The sequence below is a fragment of the Capricornis sumatraensis genome, chromosome 5 (assembly GCF_032405125.1).
Source record: "Capricornis sumatraensis isolate serow.1 chromosome 5, serow.2, whole genome shotgun sequence".
Taxonomy (NCBI): domain Eukaryota; kingdom Metazoa; phylum Chordata; class Mammalia; order Artiodactyla; family Bovidae; genus Capricornis; species Capricornis sumatraensis.
Window position 1 is genome coordinate 35314938 of NC_091073.1, and position 25528 is coordinate 35340465.

Genomic DNA, 25528 nt, shown 5'->3' on the forward strand with positions numbered 1-25528 from the left:
CTCCTTACTTTGCAGTTACATCAGAATCATCTTATATTTCAGTCAGAGAAGATTCGCTGGGGCCAGTCTATTAAATCCTTCGAAGCACAAGAGAAGACGCTCTGTGGAGATGTTCTCCTTACGGCAGCATACGTGTGTTACGTTGGATCGTTTACACAACAGTATCGCCAGGAACTAGTGGGCTGCATGTGGGTTCCCTTTCTTCAAGAGAAGGTAAGCTCAGTCCTTAACCTGGGCCACGTTTGGAAGCGTCACACTGAAATTTCAGTAACAAAAACAGTGTATGTTCCAGACATTTTTGTACCTCTGTAATCTCAAATCACTGGAAATTCTAGTATTGAAGGAAGTCTTTCTTGTGTGTTGCAGTGTTCTTGTTTTAACAACAGTTTCAACAAGGAGGTAGAAAATAGAAAAATTATTTGTATGAACTATAGGGGTATAGTTGGAAAACTGCTTTAAATGAAACTGTCAACTGAAATCAAACTTGGAATATCATGTGCAATTACAGGGTGAAATTTTTTGGTATGAATATCACAGGTTATTGAAGAATTTTTTTTAATGACTACTTTTAGATGAAAAGTGTAACACTTTGTATGTAAGTATAAAAATAGCTTACTTTGAATTTGAAAATTCACCCATAAGCAAAATGAAAGCATAGTTTGGGGAGATTTCAGATTGTCTAGATTAAGGTTACCCTTGTACAAAGGAGAAACAGAGACAGGGAAGTTTAAATGACTTGGTAAGGTCATAAAAGATAGGAAACCAGACCACTGCTTTCCAGGCCGCTGTTTTCTATAACACATTCTGTTATCTCCACAGTTTGCTGTGATCCACACAGTCAAAGGCTTTGGCATAGTCAATAAAGCAGAAGTAGATGTTATTCTGGAGCTCTCTTGCTTTTTCAATAATCCAGCGATGTTGGCAATTTGATCTCTGGTTTCTCTGCCTTTTCTAAATCCAGCTTGAACATCTGGAAGTTCACGGTTCATGCATTCCTGAAGCCTGGCTTGGAGAATTTTGACATTACTTTGCTAGTGTGTGAGATGAGTGCAATTGTGAGGTAGTTTGAGCATTCTTTGGCATTGCCTTTCTTTGGGATTGGAATGAAAACTGACCTTTTCCAGTCCTGTGGCCACTGCTGAGTTTTCCTAATTTGCTTGCATATTGAGTGTAGCACTTTCACAGCATCATCTCTTAGAATTTGAAATAGCTCAGCTGAAATTCCATCACCTCCACCATCCGTCATGATGCTTCCTAAGGCCCACTTGACTTTGCATTCCAGGATGTCTTGTTCTAGGAGAGTGATCACACCATCATGATTATCTAGGTCATGAAGATCTTTTTTGTATAGTTCTTCTGTGTATTCTTGCCACCTCTTCTTAATATCTTCTGCTTCTGTTAGGTCCAGACCATTTCTGTCCTTTATTGGGCCCATCTTTGCATGAAATGCTCCCTTAGTATCACTGATTTTCTTGAAGAGATCTCTAGTCTTCCCAGTCTATTGTTTGCCTTTATTTCTTTGCACTGATCACTGAGGAAGGCTTTCCTACCTCTCCTTGCTGTTTTTTTGGAACTCTGCATTCAAATGCTTATATCTTTCCTTTTCTCCTTTGCCTTTTGCTTCTCTTCTATTCACAGCTATTTGTAAGGCCTCCTCAGACAACCATTTTGCCTTTTTGCATTTCTTTTTCTTAGGGCTGGTCTTGATCCCTGCCTCCTGCACAGTGTCAAAATCCTCCATCCATAGTTCTTCAGACACTCAGTCTATCAGATCTAGTCCCTTTAATCTATTTGCACTTCCACTATATAATCATAAGGGATTTGATTTAGGTCATACCTGAATGGTCTATTGATTTTCCCTACTTTCTTCAATTTAAGTCTGAATTTGGCAATAAGGAGTTCATGATCTGAGCCACAGTCAGCTCCCAGTCTTGTTTTTGCTGACTGTATAGAGCTTCTCCATCTTTGGCTGCAAATAATATAGTCAATCTGATTTCTGTATTGACCGTCTGGTGATATCCATGTGTAGAGTCTTCTCTTGTGTTGTTGGAAGAGGGTGTTTGCTATGACCAGTGCGTTCTCTTGGCAAAACTCGATTAGCCTTTGCCCTGCTTCATTTACTCCAGGTATTTCTTGACTTCCTACTTTTGCATTCCAGTCCCCTATAATAAAAAGAACATCTTTTACAGGGGTTAGTTCTAAAAGGTCTTGTAGGTCTTCATAGAACCATTCAACTTCAGCTTTTTCAGCATTACTGGTCAGGGCATAGACTTGGATTACCATAGTATTGAATGGTTTGCCTTGGAAACAAACAGAGATCATTCTGTCGTTTTTGAGACTGCATCCAAGTACTGCATTTCAGACTCTTTTGTTGACTATGATGGCTACTCCATTTCTTCTAAGGGATTCCTGCCCACAGTAGTAGATATAATGGGCATCTGAGTTAAATTCACCCATTCCAGTCCATTTTAGTTTGCTGATTCCTAGAATGTTGATGTTCACTCTTGCCATCTCCTGTTTGACCACTTACAATTGGCTTTGATTCATGGACCTAACGTTCCAGGTTCCTATGCAGTATTGCTCTTTACAGCACTGGACTTTGCTTCCATCACCAGTCACATCCACAACTGGGTGTTGTTTTTGATTTGGCTCCATCTTTTCATCCTTCTGGAGTTATTTTTCCATTGATCTCCAGTAGCATATTGGACACCTACCAACCTGGAGAGTTCATCCTTCAGTGTCCTGCCTTTTTGTCTTTTCATACTGTTCATGGGGTTCTCAAGGCAAGAATACTGAAGTGGTTTGCCATTCCCTTCTCCAGTTGACCACATTTTGTCAGAACTCTACACCATGACCTGTCCGTCTTGGGTAGCCCTACATGGCATGGCTCGTAGTTTCATTGAGTTGGACAAGGCTGTGATCTGTGTGATCAGATTGGCTGGTTTTCTGTGATTGTGGTTTTCATTCTGTCTGCCCTCTGATGGAGAAGGATAAAAGGCTTATGGAAGTTTCCTGATGGGAGAGATTGACTAAGGGGGAATTGGGTCTTGTTCTGATAGGGGGGTGCCATGCTCAGTAAATCTTTAATCCCATTTTCTGCTGATGGGCGGGGTTGTGTTCCCTTCTTATTATTTGACCTGAGGCCAAACTACGGTGGAAGTAATGAAGATATGAAGGCTTCCTTCAAAAGGTCCCATGCATGAATTGCTGTACTCAGTGCCTCCAACCCTGCAGCAGGTTGCCTCCAATCCACACCTCTGCCAGAGACTCTTGGATACTCACGGGCAAGTCTGGGTCAGTCTCTTGTGGGCTCACTGCTCCTTTCTCCTGGGTCCTGGTGCAAACAAGGTTTTGTTTGTGCCCTCCAAGACATGCCTCCTGAGAAATCTGTATGCAGATCAAGAAGCAACAGTTAGAACTGGACATGGAAAAACAGACTGCTTCCAAATTGGGAAATGAGTACATCAGGGCTGTATATTGTCACCCTGCTCATTTAACTTATATGGAGAGTACATCATGAGAAATACTGGACTGGATGAAGCACAAACTGGAATCAAGATTTCTGGGAGAAATAGCAATAACCTCAGATATGCAGAGGACACCACCCTGATGGCAGAAAGTGAAGAGCTAAAGAGCCTCTTGCTGAAAGTGAAAGAGGAGAGTGAGAAAGTTGGCTTAAAACTCAACATTCAGATATCTAAGATCATGGCATCTGGTCCCATTACTTCATGGAAAATAGATGAGGAAGCAATGGAAACAGTGAGACTTTATTTTTTGGGCTCCAAAATCACTGCAGATGGTGACTGCAGCCATGAAATTAAAAGACACTTGCTCCTTGGAAGAAAAGTTATGACCAACCTAGAAAGCATATTGAAAAGCAGAGACATTACTTTGCCAACAAAGGTCCATCTAGTCAAAGCTTTGGTTCTTCCAGTAGTCATGTATGGATGTGATAGTTGGACTATAAAGAAAGCTAAGTGCCCAAGAATTGATGCGTTTGAACTGTGGTGTTGGAGAAGACTCTTGAGAGTCCCTTGGACTGCAAGGAGATCCAACCAGTCCATCCTAAAGGAAATCAGTCCTGAATATTCATTGGGAAGACTGATGCTGAAGCTGAAACTCCAATACTTTGGCCATATGATGCAAAAAACTGACTCATTGGAAAAGACCCTGATCCTGGGAAAGATTGAAGGCAGGAGGAGAAGGGGACAACAGAGGATGAGATGGTTGGATGGCGTCACCGGCTCAATGGACATGAGATTGAGTAAGCTTTGGGAGCTGATAATGGACAGGGTTGCCTGGCATCCCATGGGGTCACAAAGATTCGGATACGACTGAGCAATTGAACAGAACTGTGTTATCTCAGTTGATTAAAGCAGGTTCTTCATTTACATATCTAGCCCTTTAGTTCAGTTCAGTTCAGACACTCAGTCATGTCTGCCTTTGCGACTTCATGGACCGCAGCACACCAGGCCTCTCTGACCATCGCCAACTCCCAGAGTTTACCCAAACTCATGTCCATTGAGTTGGTGATGCCATCCAGCCATCTCATCCTCTGTCGTCTCCTTCTCCTCCTGCCTTCAATCTTTCCCAGCGTCAAGTCTTTTCAGATGAGTCAGTTCTTCCCATCAGGTGGCCAAAGTATTGGAGTTTCAGCTCCAACATCAGTCCTCCCAATGAACACTCAGGACTGATCTCCTTTAGGATGGACTGGCTGGATTTCCTTGCAGTCCAAGGGACTCTCAAGAGTCTTCTCCAACACCACAACAAAAAGCATCAGTTCTTTGGCACTCAGCTTTCTTTATAGTCCAACTCTCACATTCATACATGACTACTGGAAGAACCATAGCCTTGACTAGACGGACTTTTGATGGCAAAGTAATGTCTCCGCTTTTGAATATGCTGTCTAGGTTGGTCATAACTTTCCTTCCAAGGAGTAAGCGTCTTTTAATTTCATGGCTGTAGGCACCATCTGCAGTGATTTTGGAGCCCCCCAAAATAAAATCAGCCACTGTTTTTACTGTTTCTCTGTCTATTTGCCATGAAGTGATGGGACTGGATACCATGATCTTAGATTTCTGAATGTTGAGTTTTAAGCCAACTTTTTCACTCTCCTCTTTCACTTTCATCAAGAGGCTTTTTAGTTCCTCTTCGCTTTCTGCCATCAGAGTGGTATCATCTGCATATCTGGGGTTATTGATACTTCTCCCAGCAATCTTGATTCCAGCTTATGCTTCATCCAGCCCAGCGTTTCTCATGATGTACTCTGCATATAAGTTAAATAAGCAGGGTGACAGTATACAGCCTTGACATACTCCTTTTCCTATTTGGAAGCAGTCTGTTGTTCCATGTCCAGTTCTAACTGTTGCTTCCTGACCTTAGAACATTTAATCCCTCTGTATATTTGTGTTCTTTGTTGGTAACTATGCCTCAGTTTTCACAATAGCTTTTTCATGACATAAAGGCCAATGGAATTTCTGCAAACTAAATATTTTGGGAAAAGTGTCTCATAATAATTGTAAAAGAAAAATTCTTTTGTAACTAAGTTATTTAATGTATCTATGGTATCAAGCCATATTTTTATACGGAAGTTTTTTTTTAAAGACGTTATCTATATTACTCCCTGAATTTCAGAGATTTTCTCTAAGTATTTCTGCCATAAAATAGTCCTTTTTATCTAAGAGGATAAAGCATTCTGCTAATTTTGTCCACCTCGTACTGCGTTGTGAGTTTCAGAAGGTGTCAGCTATCAAATTCTTCTTTTTGTCTCCATCTCATATTCTCCAAACTTTAATCTTCTCAATGGGTATTTATCCAATGACTACTTAAGGTGAATGATTGTCATCACTTGTGGTCCTCTCTGCATTTTCCATCATTGATAAAATTTTCTCATTCTTTCCAAAATTATAAGGAAATTCACTTCCTGATGTGCAAGCTAGTGAACTTCACTTTGTCTTCTTGTTACAATTATTCTTCTCTTTGAATCATGTAATAGTATTGATAGCATGAACTTAGGCTATCAGTCACTTTACATTTTTTTAATTGAAAACTTGGCTTCTCAAATTTAAGTTTTAAAATTGATGTTTAATTGCTGGTATCGCATCATTTGGGCTCCCCTGGTGACTCAGTGGTAAACAATTTGCCTTCCAATTCAGCACACGTGAGTTTAATCTCTGGGACAGAAAGATCGCTGGAGGAGGAAATGGCAACTCACTTCAGTATTCTTGCCTTGGAAATCCCATGGACAGAGGAGCCTGGTGGGCTACAGTCCATAGGGTCACAAAACAATTGGACACAACTTAGCCTCTAAAAACAAGAGGAAATAGCATCATTTAGTGTATTTCTGGGAAGTTTCCCATCAACTTGTATTTTCCCATTTACTTAAAATTCCAAATATGGAATTCCTGAAGATAAAATTTTGTTGTGAAGAGTAAGATTAAATGGCTTATCCAAACTGTTCTAAACTCTCTAAACGTATAACCAAAGCAAAAATGATAATTTTCTGATGCTGTACGTTAAGAAAACATTTATTTTTAACTACAAGTCTGTGTTCCTCTGTGGGCCCACAATTCTCAGGACTCCATGTCTATTTTCAGGCGTACCAACGTCCTCTGCTTGTCTCTTGAGTACACAGGCACCAGGCCACCTGAGAAATAGATCCTTACACATGAGCAGCTTATTCTCATTCATCTCTGCTAAAGGAAGAGATTTCAAGTTGTATAAATGACATCCTTTTGAAAGAGACTTTTCTGTCTGTAAGACCCCTGGCAGAAAATGCTATATAAAACGTAAAAAATGTATGTCCTGTAGAACAGAGGTTTCTAGTTTCTCAGTTCAGTTGCTCAATCATTTCTGACTCTTTGCGACCCCATGGACTATAGCATGCCAGGATTCCCTGTCCATCAACAACTCCCAGATTTGCTTAAACTCATGTCTAGCAAGTCGGTGATGCCATCTGAGCTATTTACTTTATACTCCTAGATTCAGTCACAGCAAAGTGGAAAGGTAATCACATCTATATGAACATGTGCCAGGGTTCAAGAGGAGCTGAAATTGTTTATTCATGTTAATGTTTTTTTGATGAATTTTTCCTCATCAGTGTTGCCTCATCCTGCCTTTCCAAGAAGCAACTCCTCATCCTGCTCCACAGTATATAGGATATTTACTAGAGCTCCTTACTCTCCTGAGTATCTCTGGCTTGTCATTTGAGTTGGGTATCCTGGGGATTTTGACAGTTTATAAATTAGCCCATCAACAATGACTATTTGTGTCCTTTTAAAAAATCTCTGGGAAAGATGAGGGCAGGAGGAGAAGGGGACGACAGAGGATGAGATGGTTGGATGGCATCATCAACTCGATGGACATGGGTTTGGGTGGACCCTGGGAGTTGGTGATGGACAGGGAGGCCTGGTGTGCTGCAGTTCATGGGGTTGCAAAGAGTTGGACATGACTGAGCGACTGAATTGAACTGAAGCTAAGCATGTCATTTATTAACAACCTGTGTACATATTCAAGGTAACCTTAGAGAGAACTCTTATAAATTAAGTCCTCAATCCTTAATGTGTTCCTTCAAATGAAGACTGTGTATTCTAAATGCATCAAAACTCCAAAATCTAATAAACAAACTTAACTCTAAGTCAGAATTTCAAGAGGAGTTATATTTTAACTTGATCCAGTGATTCTAAAGTTTTCCGGAAGAATATATTTTCAACAACACCAATGTAATTTTGGAATCAAACAGTAAGAGGGCACTTGGACTTCACAGTATTAAAATATATTCTAAAGCTAAAGTAATTACAACAATGTGGTTCTTCAAGGGAAATGAAAACTAGAATAGAGATCAGAGTCACTTAAGGATGCAGAGATATTTGATATGTTTAATATATGATGATGTGTAAATGCAACCATTACCTCCTAACATTTCTACTAATATACCATCTTCCCTCCTGATACGTCTATTCAAGGCCAGCCATTTGGGTTATGTCCTAGTTTCTATCCCCTTTCCTTTCCTTGAGAACAATTCAAGACAAATTCTCCCCTTTCCGTCGTCATCAATTTTTCTGTCTGGATTCATTACTCCATCATTCCCACTAGCACTCAAACACGTAGTTATTTCTCCCATTAAAAGCAAATATATCTGCACATTTCTCTCAACTCTCCCTGCCCCTCAAGCTACTCCTTCATTTCTCTGCCCTCATTTACAGTCATCACTTCAGAAGAGGCATGGATATTCACTGTCTCCACATCCTTCCTCCGTATTTCTAAGTCACTCCACACAGACTTTCATCCCCACCATGCCACCAAAATGCCTACTATCAGATTTTGCCTTCACATTGCTAAGCTGAGTGGCTTGTTTTTCATTCTCGTTGTACTTGACTGAATTTGACGCAGTGGATCACTCCATCCTCCCATCAATACTTGATTTTCTTGAATCGCCCTCCCTTCACCTTCCGCATAACCCCACTGGTCAGTTTTCTCAGACTTCTTGATTTTTTTCCTTCCTCACCCTGCCCCAGTGGCTCAGACAGTAAAGAATCCACCTGCAATGCGGGAGACCTGGGTTCGATCTCTGGGTTGGGAAGATCCCCTGGAGGAGCCTGGCGGGCTGCAGTCCATGGGGTCACAAAGGGTTGGACACGACTGAGCGACAAAGCGCACACACACCTGCCCCAATCTCTTAACGTTGAAATGACCTACACTTCAGTCTTTGAGCTGCTTCTTAACTAAGTTCATGGCCTTAAATGTCACCTGGACCCCACTAACTCCCAAATGTACACCTGCAGCCAGACAATGGCATCTTCCTTCTGTGTCTGAAAAATGTCTCAAATGTGGAACATCCAAACTGAGTTCCTGATCTTCCCCGTAAAACTTCTATTCAGGTGTTCCTGATTTCTTTAATGGTAGGTCTATGCTTGTGTTAGCTCAGGCTAAAAGACTTTGAGTCAATTTGATGTCAGTCTTTTTCTGACATCCACATCCAATCTATCTAGGAGATTCTGTGGGCTGTACCTTTAAAATATATTCAGAATCTAACCACTTTTCGCCACCTTCACTGCTTCCATCCTGAGCCCAGCCATCAGCTTCCTCTTCAATTACTGTGAAAACTTTCTAACTGGTTTCCTTGCTTCTATATTTGTTGCTTCTCTCCAAATCGGATCTCAACGTATCAGCCAATGTGATATGATACAAGTCAGATTAAGTAATTTTTTTTCTAAAATCCCTCTGTTGCCTTCTCACTGCACTTAAAGCAAAAGCTAGAAACCCTGCAGATGCTTATAAAACCCTCAGTGATTTGGCCCCATTACAGTAAGTCCCTTCGATACGAACCTTCAAGTTGCAAACTTTCAAAGATGTGAATGTACACTTGTTCCATCGACATCAGGCATGCAGCTTGCTCTCTCCTATTGCTGACAGTCCTTCAGCTCTGCCATCTCCCACCTCCTCTCCATCCTCCAGTCAGTAACTCTTCTTTCCTGTTCACTTGGTACCAGCCCCTATATGCCAGTTGTTGTACTGTACTACTATACTTTTGCAAGGTACTGTAAAATTAAAAATGTTTTCTTTTGTGTGTGTGTTTTTTTTAATGTATCAATTGTGTGAAAAGTATTATAAACCTATTACAGTACAGTGCTACATAGCCAATTGTGTTAGTTGGTAGACAGGCTAACTTTGTTGGACTTAGGAACCAATTGGACTAATGAATGCGCTCTCAAAATAGAATTCACTCATGTGTAGGGGACCTACTATATCTCCCTGTAACTCACGTTCTGTTATTCCTTTCCTTACTCATCTGCTCTGGTCACACTGGGCCACCTTCCATGAATTTACCACATATGCTCCAGCCTCAGGCCCTTTGCACTAGCTTTTTCCTCTGTCTTGAAGTGTTCTCACTTAGGACATAGTTGCCCCACTTACTTCCATCAACCAGCTGTTTGTTCAAACAGGAAGCAGATAAGGTGTTCTGGTATTCCCAGCTCTTGAAGAATTTTCCACAGTTTCTTGTGATCCACACAGCCAAAGGCTTTAGCATAGTCAGTGAAACAGAAGTAGATATTTTTCTGGAATTCCCTTCCTTTTTCTGTTATCCAGTGGATGTTGGTGATTAGATATCTGGTTCCTTTGCCTTTTCTAAATCCAGCTTATACATTCTGGAAGTTCTTGGTTTATGTACTGTTGAAGCCTAGCTTGAAGGATTTTGAGCATTACCTTGCTAGCTTGTGAAATGAGTGCAATTGTATAGTAGTCTGAACATGGCATTGCCCTTCTTTGGAACTGGAATGAACACTGACCTTTTCCAATCCTGTGGCCACCATCCTAATTTGCTGGTATATTGAGTGCAGTGGTTTCACATCATCATCTCTTAGGATTTGAAATAGCTCCACTGGAATTCCATCACCTCCACTAGCTTTGTTCATAGTGATGCTTCCTAAGGCCCACTTGACTTCACACTTCAGGATGTCTGGCTCTAGGTGAGTGACCACACGTTCATGGTAATCTGGGTCTTTGGACCTTTTTTGTACAGTTCTTCTGTGTATTCTTGCCACCTCTTCTTAATCTCTTCTGCTTCTGTTAGGTCTGTACTGGTTCTGTCCTTTATCGTGCCCATACTTGCATGAAATATTCCCTTGGTATCTCCAATTTTCTTGAAAAGACCTCTAGTCTTTCCCATTCTATTGTTTCCCTCTGTTTCTTTGAATTGTTCACTTAAGGAGGCCTTCTTATCTCTCTTTGCTATTCTCTGAAACTCTGCATTCAGGTGGATATATCTTTCCCTTTCTCCTTTGCCTTTTGCGTCTCTTCTTTTCTCAGCTATATGTAAGACCTCCTCAGACAACCACTTTGCCTTCTTGCATTTCTTTTTCTTGGGAGTGGTTTTGATCACCACCTCCTATACAATGCTATGAACCTCTGTTCATAGTTCTTCAGGTACTCTGTCTATCAGATCTAATCCCTTGAATCTATTTGTCACTTCCACTATACTCATAAGGGATTTGATTTATGCCATATGTGAATGGTCTATTGATTTTCCCTACTTTCATCAATGTAAGTCTGAATTTGGCAATAAGGAGTTCATGATCTAAGCCACAGGTCAACTCCCTGTCTTGTTTTTGCTGACTGTATAGAGCTTCTCCATCTTTTGCTGCAAGGAATATAATCAGTCTGATTTTTGTATTGACCATCTGGTGATGTCCATGTGTAGAGCTCTCTCTTATGTTGTTGGAAGAGGGTGTTTACTATGACCAGTGTGTTCTCTTGGCAAAACTCTATTATCCTTTGACCTGCTTCATTTTGTACTCCAATGCCAAATTTGCCTATTATGCCAGGTAACGCTTGACTTTCTATTTTGCATTCCAATCCCCTCTGATGAAAAGGACATCTTTTTTTGGGTATTAGTTCTAGAAGGTCTTGAGGTCTTCATATAACCATTGGACTTCGGCTTCTTCGGCATTAGTAGTTGGGAAATAGAAGTGGGTTACTGTGATGTTGAATGGTTTATCTTGGAAACAAACAGGTTATTTGTTCTTTTTGATATTGCACCCAAATGCTGACATGCCTTTGCTGTGACTCTTAAATAATATTTACTGTAGAAGTATTTACTTGGTAAAGAATCCACCTGCAATGCAGGAGATCTGGGTTCAATCCCTGGGTTGGGAAGATCCTCTGGAAGAGGAAATGACAACCCACTCCAGTATTCTTGCCTGGAGAATCCCATAGACAGAGGAGCCTGATGGGCAACCCACGGGGTCACAAAGAGTCGGACATGACTGAGCGACTAAGCACACACTGTGTTTCAGACTCTCTTGTTGTTTGTGAGGGCTACTCCATTCCTTCTAAGGGATCCTTGCCCACAGAAGTAGATATAATTGTCATCTGAATTAAATTTGCCCATCCCCATCCATTTCAGTTCACTGATTGCTAAACTGTCAGTGTTCTCTCTTGCCTTCTCCTGTTTGACCACTCTAATTTATCTTGATTCATGGACCTAACATTCCAGATTCCTATGCAATATTGTTCTTTACAGCATCGGACACATTACTTTCACCACCAGATACATCCACAACTGGGCATCATTTACACTTTGGTTCAGCCTCTTCTTTCTTTTTGGAGTTATTTCTCCACTTTTTCCCAGTAGCATATTGGACACCTACCAACCAGGCACACTGCTCTTCTGGTGTCATATCTTTTCACCTTTTCATACTGTTCATGGGTGTCTCAAGGCAAGAATACTACAAATTCCTAGATGTGATTACAACCTTTATACCTCAGCATGCCTCATTCTACTCTATTTTTTCCACTGTAGCATTTATTACTTGGTAATACATTGCTTTGTTAAGGTTAACATCTTTCCTCTCCCCCAGAAAAAAATGTAAGATCCATGGAAGCAAGTATTTTGCATGTTTTGTTCACTACTCTATCCTAGAATGGTGCCTGGAACATTGTAGATGTTCAGTGTTTTTTTTTCATTGAGAGATAATTTATACACCTTGAGATTCACCCATTTAAAGCATACAATTCAGTGGTGGTTAGTATAGTCACACAGCTGTGTGGCTGTCATCACAGTCCATTCTAGAGCATTTTCACCATTCTCAACATACCCATTAGCTGTCACCCACAATCCCCCAGTCCTTACTGGACAGAGATAACCATTAATCTATTTCATGTATCTATAAATTTGCCTGTTCTGAACATTTCATATGAATGAACATATGTGATATTTTATGACTTACTTCTTTCACTTAGCTTGTTTTTAAGATTCATCCATGATATAACCTGTATCAGTATTTTATCCCTTTCTGTGACTGGATAATAGTCCTTATTATTGGAACATAAATGTGGATATATCACATTTCATTTATCCATTCATCCATTGATGGTCATTTGGGTTATTTCTACTTTTTTATTATTATGAATAATGTGGCTATAAACAGTTGAATTATTCATGTACAAGTTTTTGTGTGTGGACACGTTTTATTTCTCTTTGATATATACCTAGGAGTGGAATTTTCTGAGTTGTATGGTAACTCTGTATTTAATCTTTGACAAACTACCAGCCTATCAGTACATATTTTAGAATAAATGTATGCTTAAATGTGTATTTCAGATCAGTAGGGGAAGTAATAGATTATTCAATAAATGGTGATAGCACAACTCACCAACCGTTTGGGCTGAAATATAGTTTTGCTCTCCTTTATGGTTTCATGGGAAATAAAAAGAGTTCCAAATGATTTAAGTATTAGAATGTTAAATAACTTAAAATGTAGATGAACTGTACAGTTATGAATCAGAAATTATAAATAAACTTTATAGAATTAGTGAGGGGCCATATTATAACCCCCATGTAACAAGCTGAGAAAAGAAATGTGAACTTAATCCTAACCATGGGCAGTCATTGAAGGATTTCAAGCAGGTCTATGACATGATCAGTATTATCCATTTGAAAAGCTCACATTGGCCACCAAAAAGCAATGACTTGGAGGGGAAAGAGACTCTTGTTGCCACTTAAGAGTGATAGCCTAGAAGACAATGAACCGAGCACAGTGATGACAGTGGATGTGACAAGCAGGAGAGTGATTGCAGAGGAAGCAAGGAGGAAGAGCTGATGAAACAAGGTAAGGGCTGATGGGGAGAAAGTAAATATATGCAGCTGCCACCCCCTCAGATTAAAATCATTTTAGGAGAAACCATGAAGAGTTTGGTTTTGAGGTGTCTCTAAAACATACAAGTGTCAATAACCAGTAGAAAACTGGACAAGAGCATTACTTGGTGAGAGTGAGATTTGGGAGTCACTGATGTATAGATAGTTCTTGAAACTACACGTGGTAAGATCACCTAGAGAAGATGTTTAGAGTGAAGTGAGCCGAGTCAGTGCTGACATGTAAGTAGGAAGTTGAGGAAGATGAAGAAAGTGCAGTCAAAGACTGGAGAAGCAGGCAAGAGTGGTATCATAGGAGGTAAGCCTATAAAGATGGGGATACTCAGTGATGCCAAAGCCATAGGGACAAGTGAGAGAGTAGCTAGGAACTAAAAGTGTCATCAGACTTGGAAGTATGAAAGTCTTTTCTGACCTCAAGGGTGTAATGAGCCAGAAGCAGATTGCACTGAGTTATGCAGGAAGTAGGCAGAAAACATAGGCTATTCTTGTAGGAATTTGCTTTGCAGAGGAGGAGATAAACAGAAGCGCCTGGTTGAGACATGAAGCTAAGTGAAGGGTTGTTTTGTTTTGTTTTGTTTTGTTTGTATGAGTAAGACTAGAACACATTTCTAGTCTTTCAGAGAAGGAGTGGAAAAGGAATTACTGATGGTAAAACAGGGAAGAGGTCTGATCCATCAGGAACTAGCAAGAAGGGATAAGAATAGAGGAAAAGGGAATGACTTTCAGGTAGAAGAAGCAAGACTCCTTGAACTTAGTTGGAGGGAAGGAGAGAACGGGGGACATAGGCAGGCAGAAATGCTGATAGAAAGAAAGTTGTAGTTGTAGCTGTTGGTCTGTCTTCTCTTCAGGAAGCAGGAAATTGCAGTGCTAATCAGCCAAAGATAAGAAAGTTGAAATGAGAATGTAAGGAGAGTGGCAAAAACATCACAAAGTATCCATTGAAGGCAATCAGAGAATAGATGTTAAAGGCTTGCCAAGCACCTTTGAGAAGCCAAAGTAGAATTTGGAAAAGATAAATTTGTAGTCACAGTAATAGAGCTTTCATCAGCAATACTCACAGTCTGGGACCAAAAGGGAGAGGACAAGAGTTACTTCAGCCAGGGTATACAGGGTGATAGGCAGATAAGCCAGAAGGAAAAGAACGCAGGGAAGTTCATGTGATGGTCCGAAGAACAATTAAGGAATGGAAGGTTCTATTTTAGGTTCGGCAGAGATGTGAGTGTAGTTGAAAGTTAGTGGTTAAATATATGGTACAGTTTCTCAATAGATTTACCATATAATCCAACCTGGCTGGGGAATCTACTAGCCAAAGGAAATAAAAGCAAGGGCTCAGGTAAGGCTACATTTGTTCACAACAGCATTATTCAGAAATAGCCAAAAGGTGGAAGAAATCCAGATGTCCATCAACAGATGAATGGAAAAAGAAAATATGGCATATACATACAGTGAAATATTATTCAGTGTTAAAAAGGAAGGAAGTTTTGACACATTGCAACATGGATGAATCTCGTAGATGTTATGCCAAGGGAAATAAATCAGTCATAAAAGGACGAATATTGTGTGATTCCACTTATATGACTTACCTAGAATACTCAGTTTCATAGAAAAAGAGAGTATTGTGGTGGTTGCTAGGGTCTGGGGGGAGTGAATAATGGGAGTTATTGTTTAATGAGTATGGGTTTCAACTTGGGAAGGTGACAAAATTTGGAGATGGATTGTAATGGTGATTGCACAACAGTGTAAATGTACTTACTATAACTGAAGTAATATTACTATAACTGTACACTTCAAAATGATTAGGATGACAAATTTTAGAATACAGTTGTTTTGCCACAGTGAAAAATATGTGGTGGATAAAAGACCTGATATCTTAATACTGTTGATTAGAGCCAATATTGTTTCCAGAGGTGTGAGAAGAGGTATATATAATCATGGTTTAACAATTGGGTATTAGAAGCTTAGGTTTCATGACATAATTTCAGATTATTATAAGGAAAACATCTATTTCTGCTTTATTGATTATGCCAAAGCCTTTGACTGTGTGGATCACAATCAACTGTGGAAAATTCTGAGAGAGATGGGAATACCAGACCACCTGACCTGCCTCTTGAGAAATCTGTATGCAGGTCAGGAAGCAACAGTTAGAACTGGACATGGAATAACAGACTGGTTCCAAATAGGAAAAGGCTATATATTGTCACCCTGCTTATTTAACTTATATGCAGAATACATCATGAGAAATGCTGGACTGGAAGAAACACAAGCTGGAATCAAGATTGCCAGGAGAAATATTAATAACCTCAGATATGCAGATGACACCACCCTTATGGCAGAAAGTGAAGAGGAACTAAAAAGCCTCTTGATGAAAGAGGAGAGTGAAAAAGCTTGCTTAAAGCTCAACATTCAGAAAACAAGATCATGGCATCCGGTCCCATCACTTCCTGGGAAATAGATGGGAAAACAGTGGGAACAGTGTCAGACTTTATTTTTTGGGGCTCCAAAATCACTGCAGATGGTGACTGCAGCCATCAAATTAAAAGACGCTTACGCTTTGGAAGAAAAGTTATGACCAACCTAGACAGCATATTCAAAAGCAGAGACATTACTTTGCCGACTAAGGTCCGTCTAGTCAAGGCTATGGTTTTTCCTGTGGTCATGTATGGATGTGAGAGTTGGAGTGTGAAGAAGGCTGAGTGCCGAAGAATTGATGCTTTTGAACTGTGGTGTTGGAGAAGACCCTTGAGAGGGACTTCTCCAAGGGACTGCAAGGAGATCAGCCCTGGGATTTCTTTGGAAGGAATGATGCTAAAGCTGAAGCTCCAGTACTTTGGCCACCTCAAGTGAAGAGTTGACTCATTGGAAAAGACTCTGATGCTGGGAGGGATTGGGGGCAGGAGGAGAAGGGGACGACAGAGGATGAGATGGCTGGATGGCATCACTGACTTGGTGGACGTGAGTCTGAGTGAACTCCAGGAGTTGGTGATGGACAGGGAGACCTGGCATGCTGTGATTCATGGGGTCGCAAAGAGCTGGACACGACTGAGCAACTGAACTGAACTGATAAGGTCTGGAACAGCATCTTTCATCTAAAGAAGGAGATAGGCAGACTTCCCCAGTGCCCCAGTGGTTAAGAGGCCGAGTTTCCACTGCAGGGGGCATAGGTTCAGTCCCTAGAGAGGAAACCAAGATTCCACATGCTGTGTGACTTGGCCAAAAAATTTTTTAATAAGTTTTAAAAAGGAGATAGTATAGTACCCTGCCAAAACATATCAGCATTTTTTAGTGTGGAGGATGTGCAAGAGAGGCGAGGGATGGGGTGTCATCCCAGCTGGTTCTGGCATCTTCCTCTCCCCTTGCCTCATGAATATAGTAAAGTTGCGGGATATAAAATCAACACACAGAAATCCCTTGCATTCCTATACACTAATAATGAGAAAGTAGAAAAAAAGAAATTAAGGAAACAATTCCGTTCACCATTGCAACGAAAAGAATAAAATACTTGGGAATTTATCTACCTAAAGAAACTGAAGACCTATATATAGAAAACTATAAAACACTGATGAAAGAAATCAAAGAGGACACGAATAGTTGGAGAAATATACCATGTTCATGGATTGGAAGAATCAATATAGTGAAGAAGAGTATACTACCCAAAGCAATCTACAGATTCAGTGCAATCCCTATCAAGCTACCAGCAATATTTTTCACAGAGCTAGAACAAATAATTTCACAATTTGTATGGAAATACAAAAAACCTCAAATAGCCAAAGCAATCTTGAGAAAGAAGAATGGAACTGGAGGAATCAACCTGCCTGACTTCAGGCTCTACTACAAAGCCACAGTCATCAAGACAGTATAGTACTGGCACAAAGACAGAAATATAGATCAATGGAACAAAATAGAAAGCCCAGAGATCAATCCACACACCTATGGACACCTTATCTTCGACAAAGGAGGCAAGAATATACAATGGAGAAAAGACAATCTCTTTAACAAGTGGTGCTGGGAAAACTGGTCAACCATTTGTAAAAGAATGAAACTAGATCACTTTCTAACACCATACACAAAAATAAACTCAAAATGGATTAAAGATCTAAAGGTAAGACCAGAAACTATAAAACTCCTAGAGGAGAACATAGGCAAAACACTCTCCGACATACATCACAGCAGGATCCTCTATGACCCACCTCCCAGAATACTGGAAATAAAAGCAAAAATAAACAAATGGGATCTAATTAAAATTAAAAGCTTCTGCACAACAAAGGAAACTATAAGCAAGGTGAAAAGACAGCCTTCGGAATGGGACAAAATAATAGCAAACGAAGCAACTGACAAACAACTAATCTCAAAAATATACAAGCAACTCCTGCAGCTCAATTTCAGAAAAATAAATGACCCAATCAAAAATTGGGCCAAAGAACTAAATAGACATTTCTCCAAAGAAGACATACGGATGGCTAACAAACACATGAAAAGATGTTCAACATCACTCATTATTAGAGAAATGCAAATCAAGACCACAATGAGGTACCATTTCACACCAGTCAGAATGTCTGCGATCCAAAAGTCTGCAAGCAATAAATGCTGGAGAGGGTGTGGAGGAAAGGGAACCCTCTTACACTGTTGGTGGCAATGCAAACTAGTACAGCCACTATGGAGAACAGTGTGGAAATTCCTTAAGAAACTGGAACTAGAACTGCCTTATGACCCAGCAATCCCACTGCTGGGCATACACACCGAGGAAACCAGAACTGAAAGAGACACATGTACCCCAATGTTCATTGCAGCACTGTTTATAATAGCAGGACATGGAAACAACCTAGATGTCCATCAGCAGATGAATGGATAAGAAAGCTGTGGTACATATACACAGTGGAGTATTACTCAGCCATTAAAAAGAATACATTTGAATCAGTTCTGATGAGGTGGATGAAACTGGAGCCGATTATACAGAGTGACGTAAGCCAGAAAGAAAAACACCAATACAGTATACTAACACATATATATGAAATTTAGAAAGGTGGTAATGATAACCTTGTATGCGAGACAGCAAAAGAGACACAGATGTATAGAACAGACTTTTGGACTCTGTGGGAGAGGGAGAGGGTGGGATGATTTGGGAGAATGGCATTGAAACATGTATACTATCATGTAAGAAACAAATCGCCAGTCTAGGTTTGATGCAGGATACAGGAGGCTTGGGGCTGGTGCACTGGGGTGACCCAGAGGGATGATATGGGAGGGAGGTGGGAGGGGGATTCATGGTTGGGAACTCATGTACACCTGTAGTGGATTCATGTCGATGTATGGCAAAACCAATACAGTATTGTAAAGTAAAAGGAAATAAAATGAATTCAAAACAAAACAAAAAGGAAATGCAGAGCTTTCGCGTGAAGGGCGTCAAGGCTGGAGAGTGGATTCGACATGTCTATGAGCACTGAGGTAGTCACAGATTGGCAGCCAAACTTGGAGAGTGAGAAGGACCAATAGCTAAGGCTTTCAGATGAGGAGGATACATAGAGCAGTGTATGACTGGACTCCATGAGCCTCAAATGTGTCTCTTTTTACTTAAGGATAGAAGAGCTGTGGGGTCTTGGAATGACGTGCAGGGGAGTAAGAAGAGTGACCACTGTTAGCGCTACATGCTTTTTCAGTAATAGGAATACTAAGAAAATGGAAAATCTACTTGAGAAAGCCCTCAAGGAAAATGAGACCCTAGGGGCAATGGTTCTTGGACTCCAGCTTCATATTTAAATCATGTGGGAGTGAACTTTTCAAACATACTGATGCCAGTGGAAGTTGGATCATTAGAGATGGGGTGGTATTGGCAGCTTTGAAAGCTCTCATGTGATTCTACTATACAGCCTGGGGTTGAGAGGCTATGTCCTAGGAAAGAGCTGGGTTTGGGTTGAGACAAGCAGGTAGAGGGAGAAAGTAAGAGAGTTTGACCCAAATAAGACTAGGAGATCACAAGAGCTGTGGGAACAGTTGTCAGGAAGTGCTGCAATGGGGCCATGAGTTTGGAGGATGGCAAGGGGTGGTAACTGAAAAGGACAGGGACAGTAGGCATATGTGACCTTGAGGGTACAAATAAAATTGTTACCCAAAATTGTTTCCATCCAAAGCCATTATCTGCTGGGCAGACAAATGAAGACCTGGCCAAGTTCAAGGAGGCATTTGCACTCCACTCATTAATCTGACCTAGCAGTTTATAGACAGACAAATACATGGAATTACTATACATGGAGTTAACAAAGTCTCAGTGTCCTAAGCGAAAAAGAGGGAGGGAGAGACCTACTTTGCAGAATTCCTGTAAGAGTTAAGTGAGGCAAGGTGCAGAGCAAACGTATATGAGTAAATTTTGTAAACACTTAAAACCTTAAAAATACCACTTGTTCTGTTAACTGGGAGTCTTACCTCATCAGGAAGTTCCCTTTTATCCTTTTAAATATGCCCCAGGATCAGTTCCCAGAGGATTCTGATTGGCATTTGGTGTTAGGATTAGTCCAGTTTGGCTCAGGACGTGTGCTTCCTTCCAGCCTGCTTCTCTCTAGTAAAAGCGTCTTAAGAAGGGAGCCTCTTTCCTCCTCCTCTCTTTTTTTAAGCTCCATCTTGACTGACAGCATGTTGCACTATTTAATGAAGCAATTAGATACTGACTTGCTAGGCTGACTTTGAACTCCCTCTTTGCTCTTGGTTTCTGAACCAATATTCTTTTCTGTATACTCCTTCAAGGAATTCTGCCAAGAAGAGTGGATTAAAAAGATATATATGAATTGAGGTTTATTTTCCCCAGTGTAAACTTAGGTGAAAACTTACTGTGAAAGTGATAACCATATTGTTAACTATTAGATTTTTTTGTGAAAAAAATTTCTGTATAGTCATACAAATACCTGCCTATTTGAACATAATACTATAAAGCAAATATCCTAAACTTTGTTTCTAAAATTTTAAGTCTCAAAGTATTTTACAGTATTTATGATAATCTTTAGTGTGAGTTACCTGCTTTGTTTTGCCTACTATTGGATTGGCCAAAAATTTCCTTCAGGTTTTTTTGTAACATCTTATGGAAAAACTCAGATGAACCTTCTGGCCAACCCAGTAGGTTAAAGTGGCCATTAAAAAAGGGAAACTCGCTTTCATCCCCTGCACTGTGGTATGTACACAGTAGGTGCTCAAACAATGCAAACTATTGAATTCAGATACAAGATCTGTATGTGTACCTTCTGTTACTCCTTAATGCTTCAAAAATTAATATTATCTTAAGCCTCCAGTTGTTTCAAATTGTTTGTATTAATTAGAAGGTAAGAAATAAAAGCTACTGAGCTCTTGCTAACAGGAGAATGCTTGTGTCTTTAAGGAACCTGTGTGTGGAATCAGATATCAAGGTTTGTTGTTCCTGGTACTAGGAGAGAGATTTTGATATATTTATAAGATAACATTGTCAAGAACAATAGGCATTTTATGCTAACTTTTCCTGTACTAACCTCACAGTGCATCCCAACTTCACTGCGGGAATTCTTCCAGCATTCTGTTTGCTGAAGCTCTGTGGGCAACCAAGAAGTCAAACACCTACTGCCGCTGTTCCAGCCTTCCCTGGCTGCTTCAGCCAGGTCGGGCTCTTACTGCCCTCTCTTGTGGAGCCGTGTTTCCCTGTTGGTCCCCCGACCCAGCCAGGGAACTAGCTCTTTACTCATCTCCCTGAGTCTCCAGATGTATGTAGGAGGTGCTTAGTAAATGTTTGGTGATTGATGACCAAGCAAACAAATTCTATAATAAATTCCGTTCTATAATCTTGCTTATTTTTTTTCAAATGGAGTCCATTTTGTAAAGAACTGATCCTTACCTTTAAAATAGATTTCTCCTCCTTTCTCTCTTTTAAAGGAGACAACTTCCCACTTTCTTTTTTGTCCTTTTTTTATTGAAGCATATTTGATTTTCAATATTGTTTAAGGTATACAGCAAAATGATTCAGTTATGTATTTGTATTTATTCAGATGATTTTCTGTAGGTTATTATAAGATATTGAATATTATATCCTAGATTATACAGGAAATCCCAGTTGCTTATCTATTTTACCCTGAACCCCTAATTTATCCCTTCTACCAGCAACTCCCTACTTTTCAATGCTCCTCCTGGTGGCTCAGATGGTAAAGAATCTACCTGCAATGCAGGAGGCCCAGGTTTGATCCCTGGATCAGGAAGATTCCCTGGAGAAATGAATGGCTGCCCACTCCAGTATTCTTGCCTGGAGAATTCCATGGACAGAGCGGGGCTACAGTCCATGGGGTCAAAAAGAATCAAACATGACTGAGCAGCTAACATTTTTACTTTTTTCACTGTCACACTGAAGACAATTCCCTCTCAGAGGAGAGGCTGAGTCCGGGTTGCTGGGCAACCACAGGCTGATGGAGTGCCAGTGGACCGAATACATTCCACGAAGCCACCCCAGACAGAGAAGTCATTTCTCTGTAGTGTTGCTCTATAGAAAAAGACGAAATGCCTAAGCAAAAGAGTGCATTTTAGTATTGCTGATGTGGGGTGATTACTCCATTGGGCGAATACATTTCTGTTGTCCTGCCATACTTCCTGGAGTCTGAATTTCACTCACCTTGTTTGGGTTGCTGCAGGTGTGTGTAGAAGGTGAAGTGCCTTTCACTTGAAGCCAGATGGATGCGGTAACAAACCAGATGTTGAATGCTGCAGTTGACAGAATTCTGAGATAAACCCTAGACTTACTGGGTTGAGTTGTATTTTGTAATGAGAGTTTTGTTTGGCTTTTGAGAGTTACAGGAGAATTCGTATGTGTTCTCTTGGCTTTGGTCTATTGTTTTTTTGTCTGTCTGCTCCTCTGGCGGTTTATTGCCTGACTCTGATTCTCAAGGTCTCCATCCCAATAACTGAAGGCCTGGATGTGATTGCCATGTTGACGGATGATGCCACCATTGCCACCTGGAATAACGAAGGACTGCCCAGTGACAGGATGTCCACAGAGAATGCCGCTATCCTGATGCACTGTGAGCGCTGGCCCCTGATGATCGACCCCCAGCAGCAAGGGATTAAGTGGATCAAGAACAAATATGGGACTGACCTGAAAGTCACACACTTGGGCCAGAAAGGGTATGTGAAATCTGAAGGGTTGATTCTCTGTTGAGCTGCTGGAAATGGGTTTCATTTTTATCAAGTCCTGGCATTTCTTAGACCTCTCTGCCACTTTGGAATGTGATAATTTGATACAACTTGTTTATCTGCCTACTCACATAAAGGATCTCTGTGGAAAAGGTGTTCACGTTGGGTGGCGTGCATCCACTTACCTGAAGAAGTTAGTTGGAAGGTTAGAACACACACTGCATGTGAGAGGAAAGTTTTCCTATGGCCAAGAATGGAAATATGATGCATTATAATCCTTCTTTAGGATTTTGTCATATGGTAACCCAAGAATTGTCAACTGCCCCATAGGCTTAATGAGGTTTCCAGTTACATTGCTAAATATGTACTTTGCCTACAATGGTGCTTTAACACAGCTCAGTTCCCAAGGTTGAGTGCCTGAAGATAATTTTTTTACTCAAGCTTTGCATATCACTTTTGAGAACTGAATCTGCTCTGAGATTTTCTGTCACTCGGTTGGCATGACAGTGTTTTCTGATAAGTACAGAGCTGTCTTGTATGTAGTTGGTCTTCAGTTATTGCCAAATAAGTAATTTTAGACTTACTTATACTTCATTTTACCCCTCCATCATTTTTTGACATGTAAAATGAAATAAGGAATGTCTGCAGTTGTGCAGATAAATGGCCTCCTTGCTGATCTGAATACTTAGAGGAAATTATTTTTGAAGGCAAAAGACTATTTTTGGAGAGTGGCAGTGAAATCGAATGGTAGTTCTCTACATGACTGATTCTAAACGTTTAAAAAATGAAAATTTGATAAAACCACAAAGCATTTAATCTGAATTTTTTTTCAAAAGAGGACCTGTTGAAATAATTTAAATTTATAATGTTTGGGTGCATGCTAAGTCACTTCATTCATGTCTGACTCTGCGACCCCATGGGCTGTAGCCCGCCAGTCTCGTCCATCTATGGGATTCTCCAGACAAGAATGCTGGAGTGATTTGTGTTTGGGTAGGTTCTATTTATTTTTACCATGATTACCGTCAAAAGTAATTTACACATGGACTTATTAGTTCACACTACTGAATTTCATTTTGGAACATATAACTGAAATTGATCTCAATCTAATCTTTAATTTCCATATATTTTAGTTGAAGAAAATACTACTTTATAAAACAGTTTTCTCTAAATCCCATTTAAAATGTTTACATTAAACTAAATGTAATTGAGCATAAATAATTTTGAATACTTTCCCTATGCTTATTTACATTTTTCCTTGATTCTGACTGAATTTTAAGGTTTTTGAATGACATTGAAATTGCTTTGGCCTTCGGAGATGTCATCTTAATTGAAAACCTTGAGGAAACAATAGATCCAGTCCTTGATCCATTGCTTGGTAGGAACACAATTAAAAAGGGAAAGTAAGTATTATTGAATAATAATTTTGTTATTAAAAATAATCTTAAGATGATTTTTGATGTGTGTTTTGCACTACACATGAGTTTGATCATCAGTTTCTATTTCATGGCCTCCTAATCAAATGTAATATATTGAAATATTCTTTTGTAATAATTTTATTTATTTATCTTCTATGGCTGTGCTGAGTCTTCATCGCTGTGTGGGCTTTTCTTTAGTTGCAGCGAGCAAGGGCTGCTCTCTAGTTGGGGTACATGGGCTTCTCATTGAGGTACCTTCTCCTTTTGTGGAACATGAACTCTAGGGTGTGTGGGCTCAGGAGTTGCAGGTCCTGGGCTCCAGATCACAGACTCGATAGTTGTGGCACACAGGCTTACTTGCTGCACTGCATGTCTGATCCTCCTAGACCAGGAATTGAACCCATGGCTGCAGGTGAATTCTTTACCACTGAACCACCAAGGAAGTCCTGTTGAAATATTCTTGGTGATATTTCTGAGTTTCCTTTCCAAGGCTCCTACAGTCCAAGACCAAAGCAAACTTGACATGATGCATATGTTCAAGCTATTTTTTTGGTAGACTGAGGTTCATGTTACCCAATTCTTTATAGACCCCAATAATGCATTGTCACAAATGTGAGAATATTTGGTCCTTTATTACTTCATACTAGTGGTTTTCTACCCTCAGTACTTTGGGAAACATCTTTAATGTATTTGCCTCAAATGCATATCACTTGTATCCTTATTTTTAAAATATTTTTACTTTTTATTAATTTAGTGTTAGTTTCTAATGTACAGCAAAGTGAGTTAGCTTTCATGTATACATATAGCCCCTCTTTTTCTTGGATTTTCTTCCCCTTTAGGTCACCACAGAGCACTGAGTAGAGTTCCCTGAGGTATACAGTAGGTTATTATCTATTTTATACATAGTACCAATAGTGTATATATGTCAGTACCAATCTCCCAATTTATTTCACCCCATCCCCATTGGTATCCATGTTTGTTCTCTACATCTGTTTCTCTATTTCTGTTTTGCAAATAAAATTATCTATACCATTTTTCTAGATTCCACATATATGCATTAATATACAGTATTTGTTTTTCTCTTTCTGACTTACTTCATTCTTTACACCAGTCTCTAGGTCCCTCCACAGCTCTGCAAATGGCACAATTTCAATCCTTTTTTACGGCTGAGTAATATTCCATTGTATATATGCACTACATCTTCTTTATCCACTCCTCTGTTGGACATTTAGATTGCGTCCATGTCCTGGCATTGTGAATAGTGCTGCAATGAACATTGAATTGTATGTGTCTTTGCAATTATGGTTTTCTCAGGGTATATACCCAATAA

The 25528-nt window shown here is 40.0% G+C and overlaps 1 protein-coding gene across 1 annotated transcript in view; it reads left to right on the plus strand.

Moving 5' to 3' along the window:
• The window catches only part of DNAH11 (dynein axonemal heavy chain 11), a 357268-nt gene that overhangs the window by 246715 nt on the left and 85025 nt on the right, over positions 1-25528 (plus strand). The window contains exons 63-65 of the mRNA XM_068973106.1: positions 47-213; positions 22539-22774; positions 24061-24183. Of these exons, the coding sequence (XP_068829207.1) occupies positions 47-213; positions 22539-22774; positions 24061-24183 (526 nt within the window). The remainder of the gene's footprint in view (positions 1-46; positions 214-22538; positions 22775-24060; positions 24184-25528) is intronic.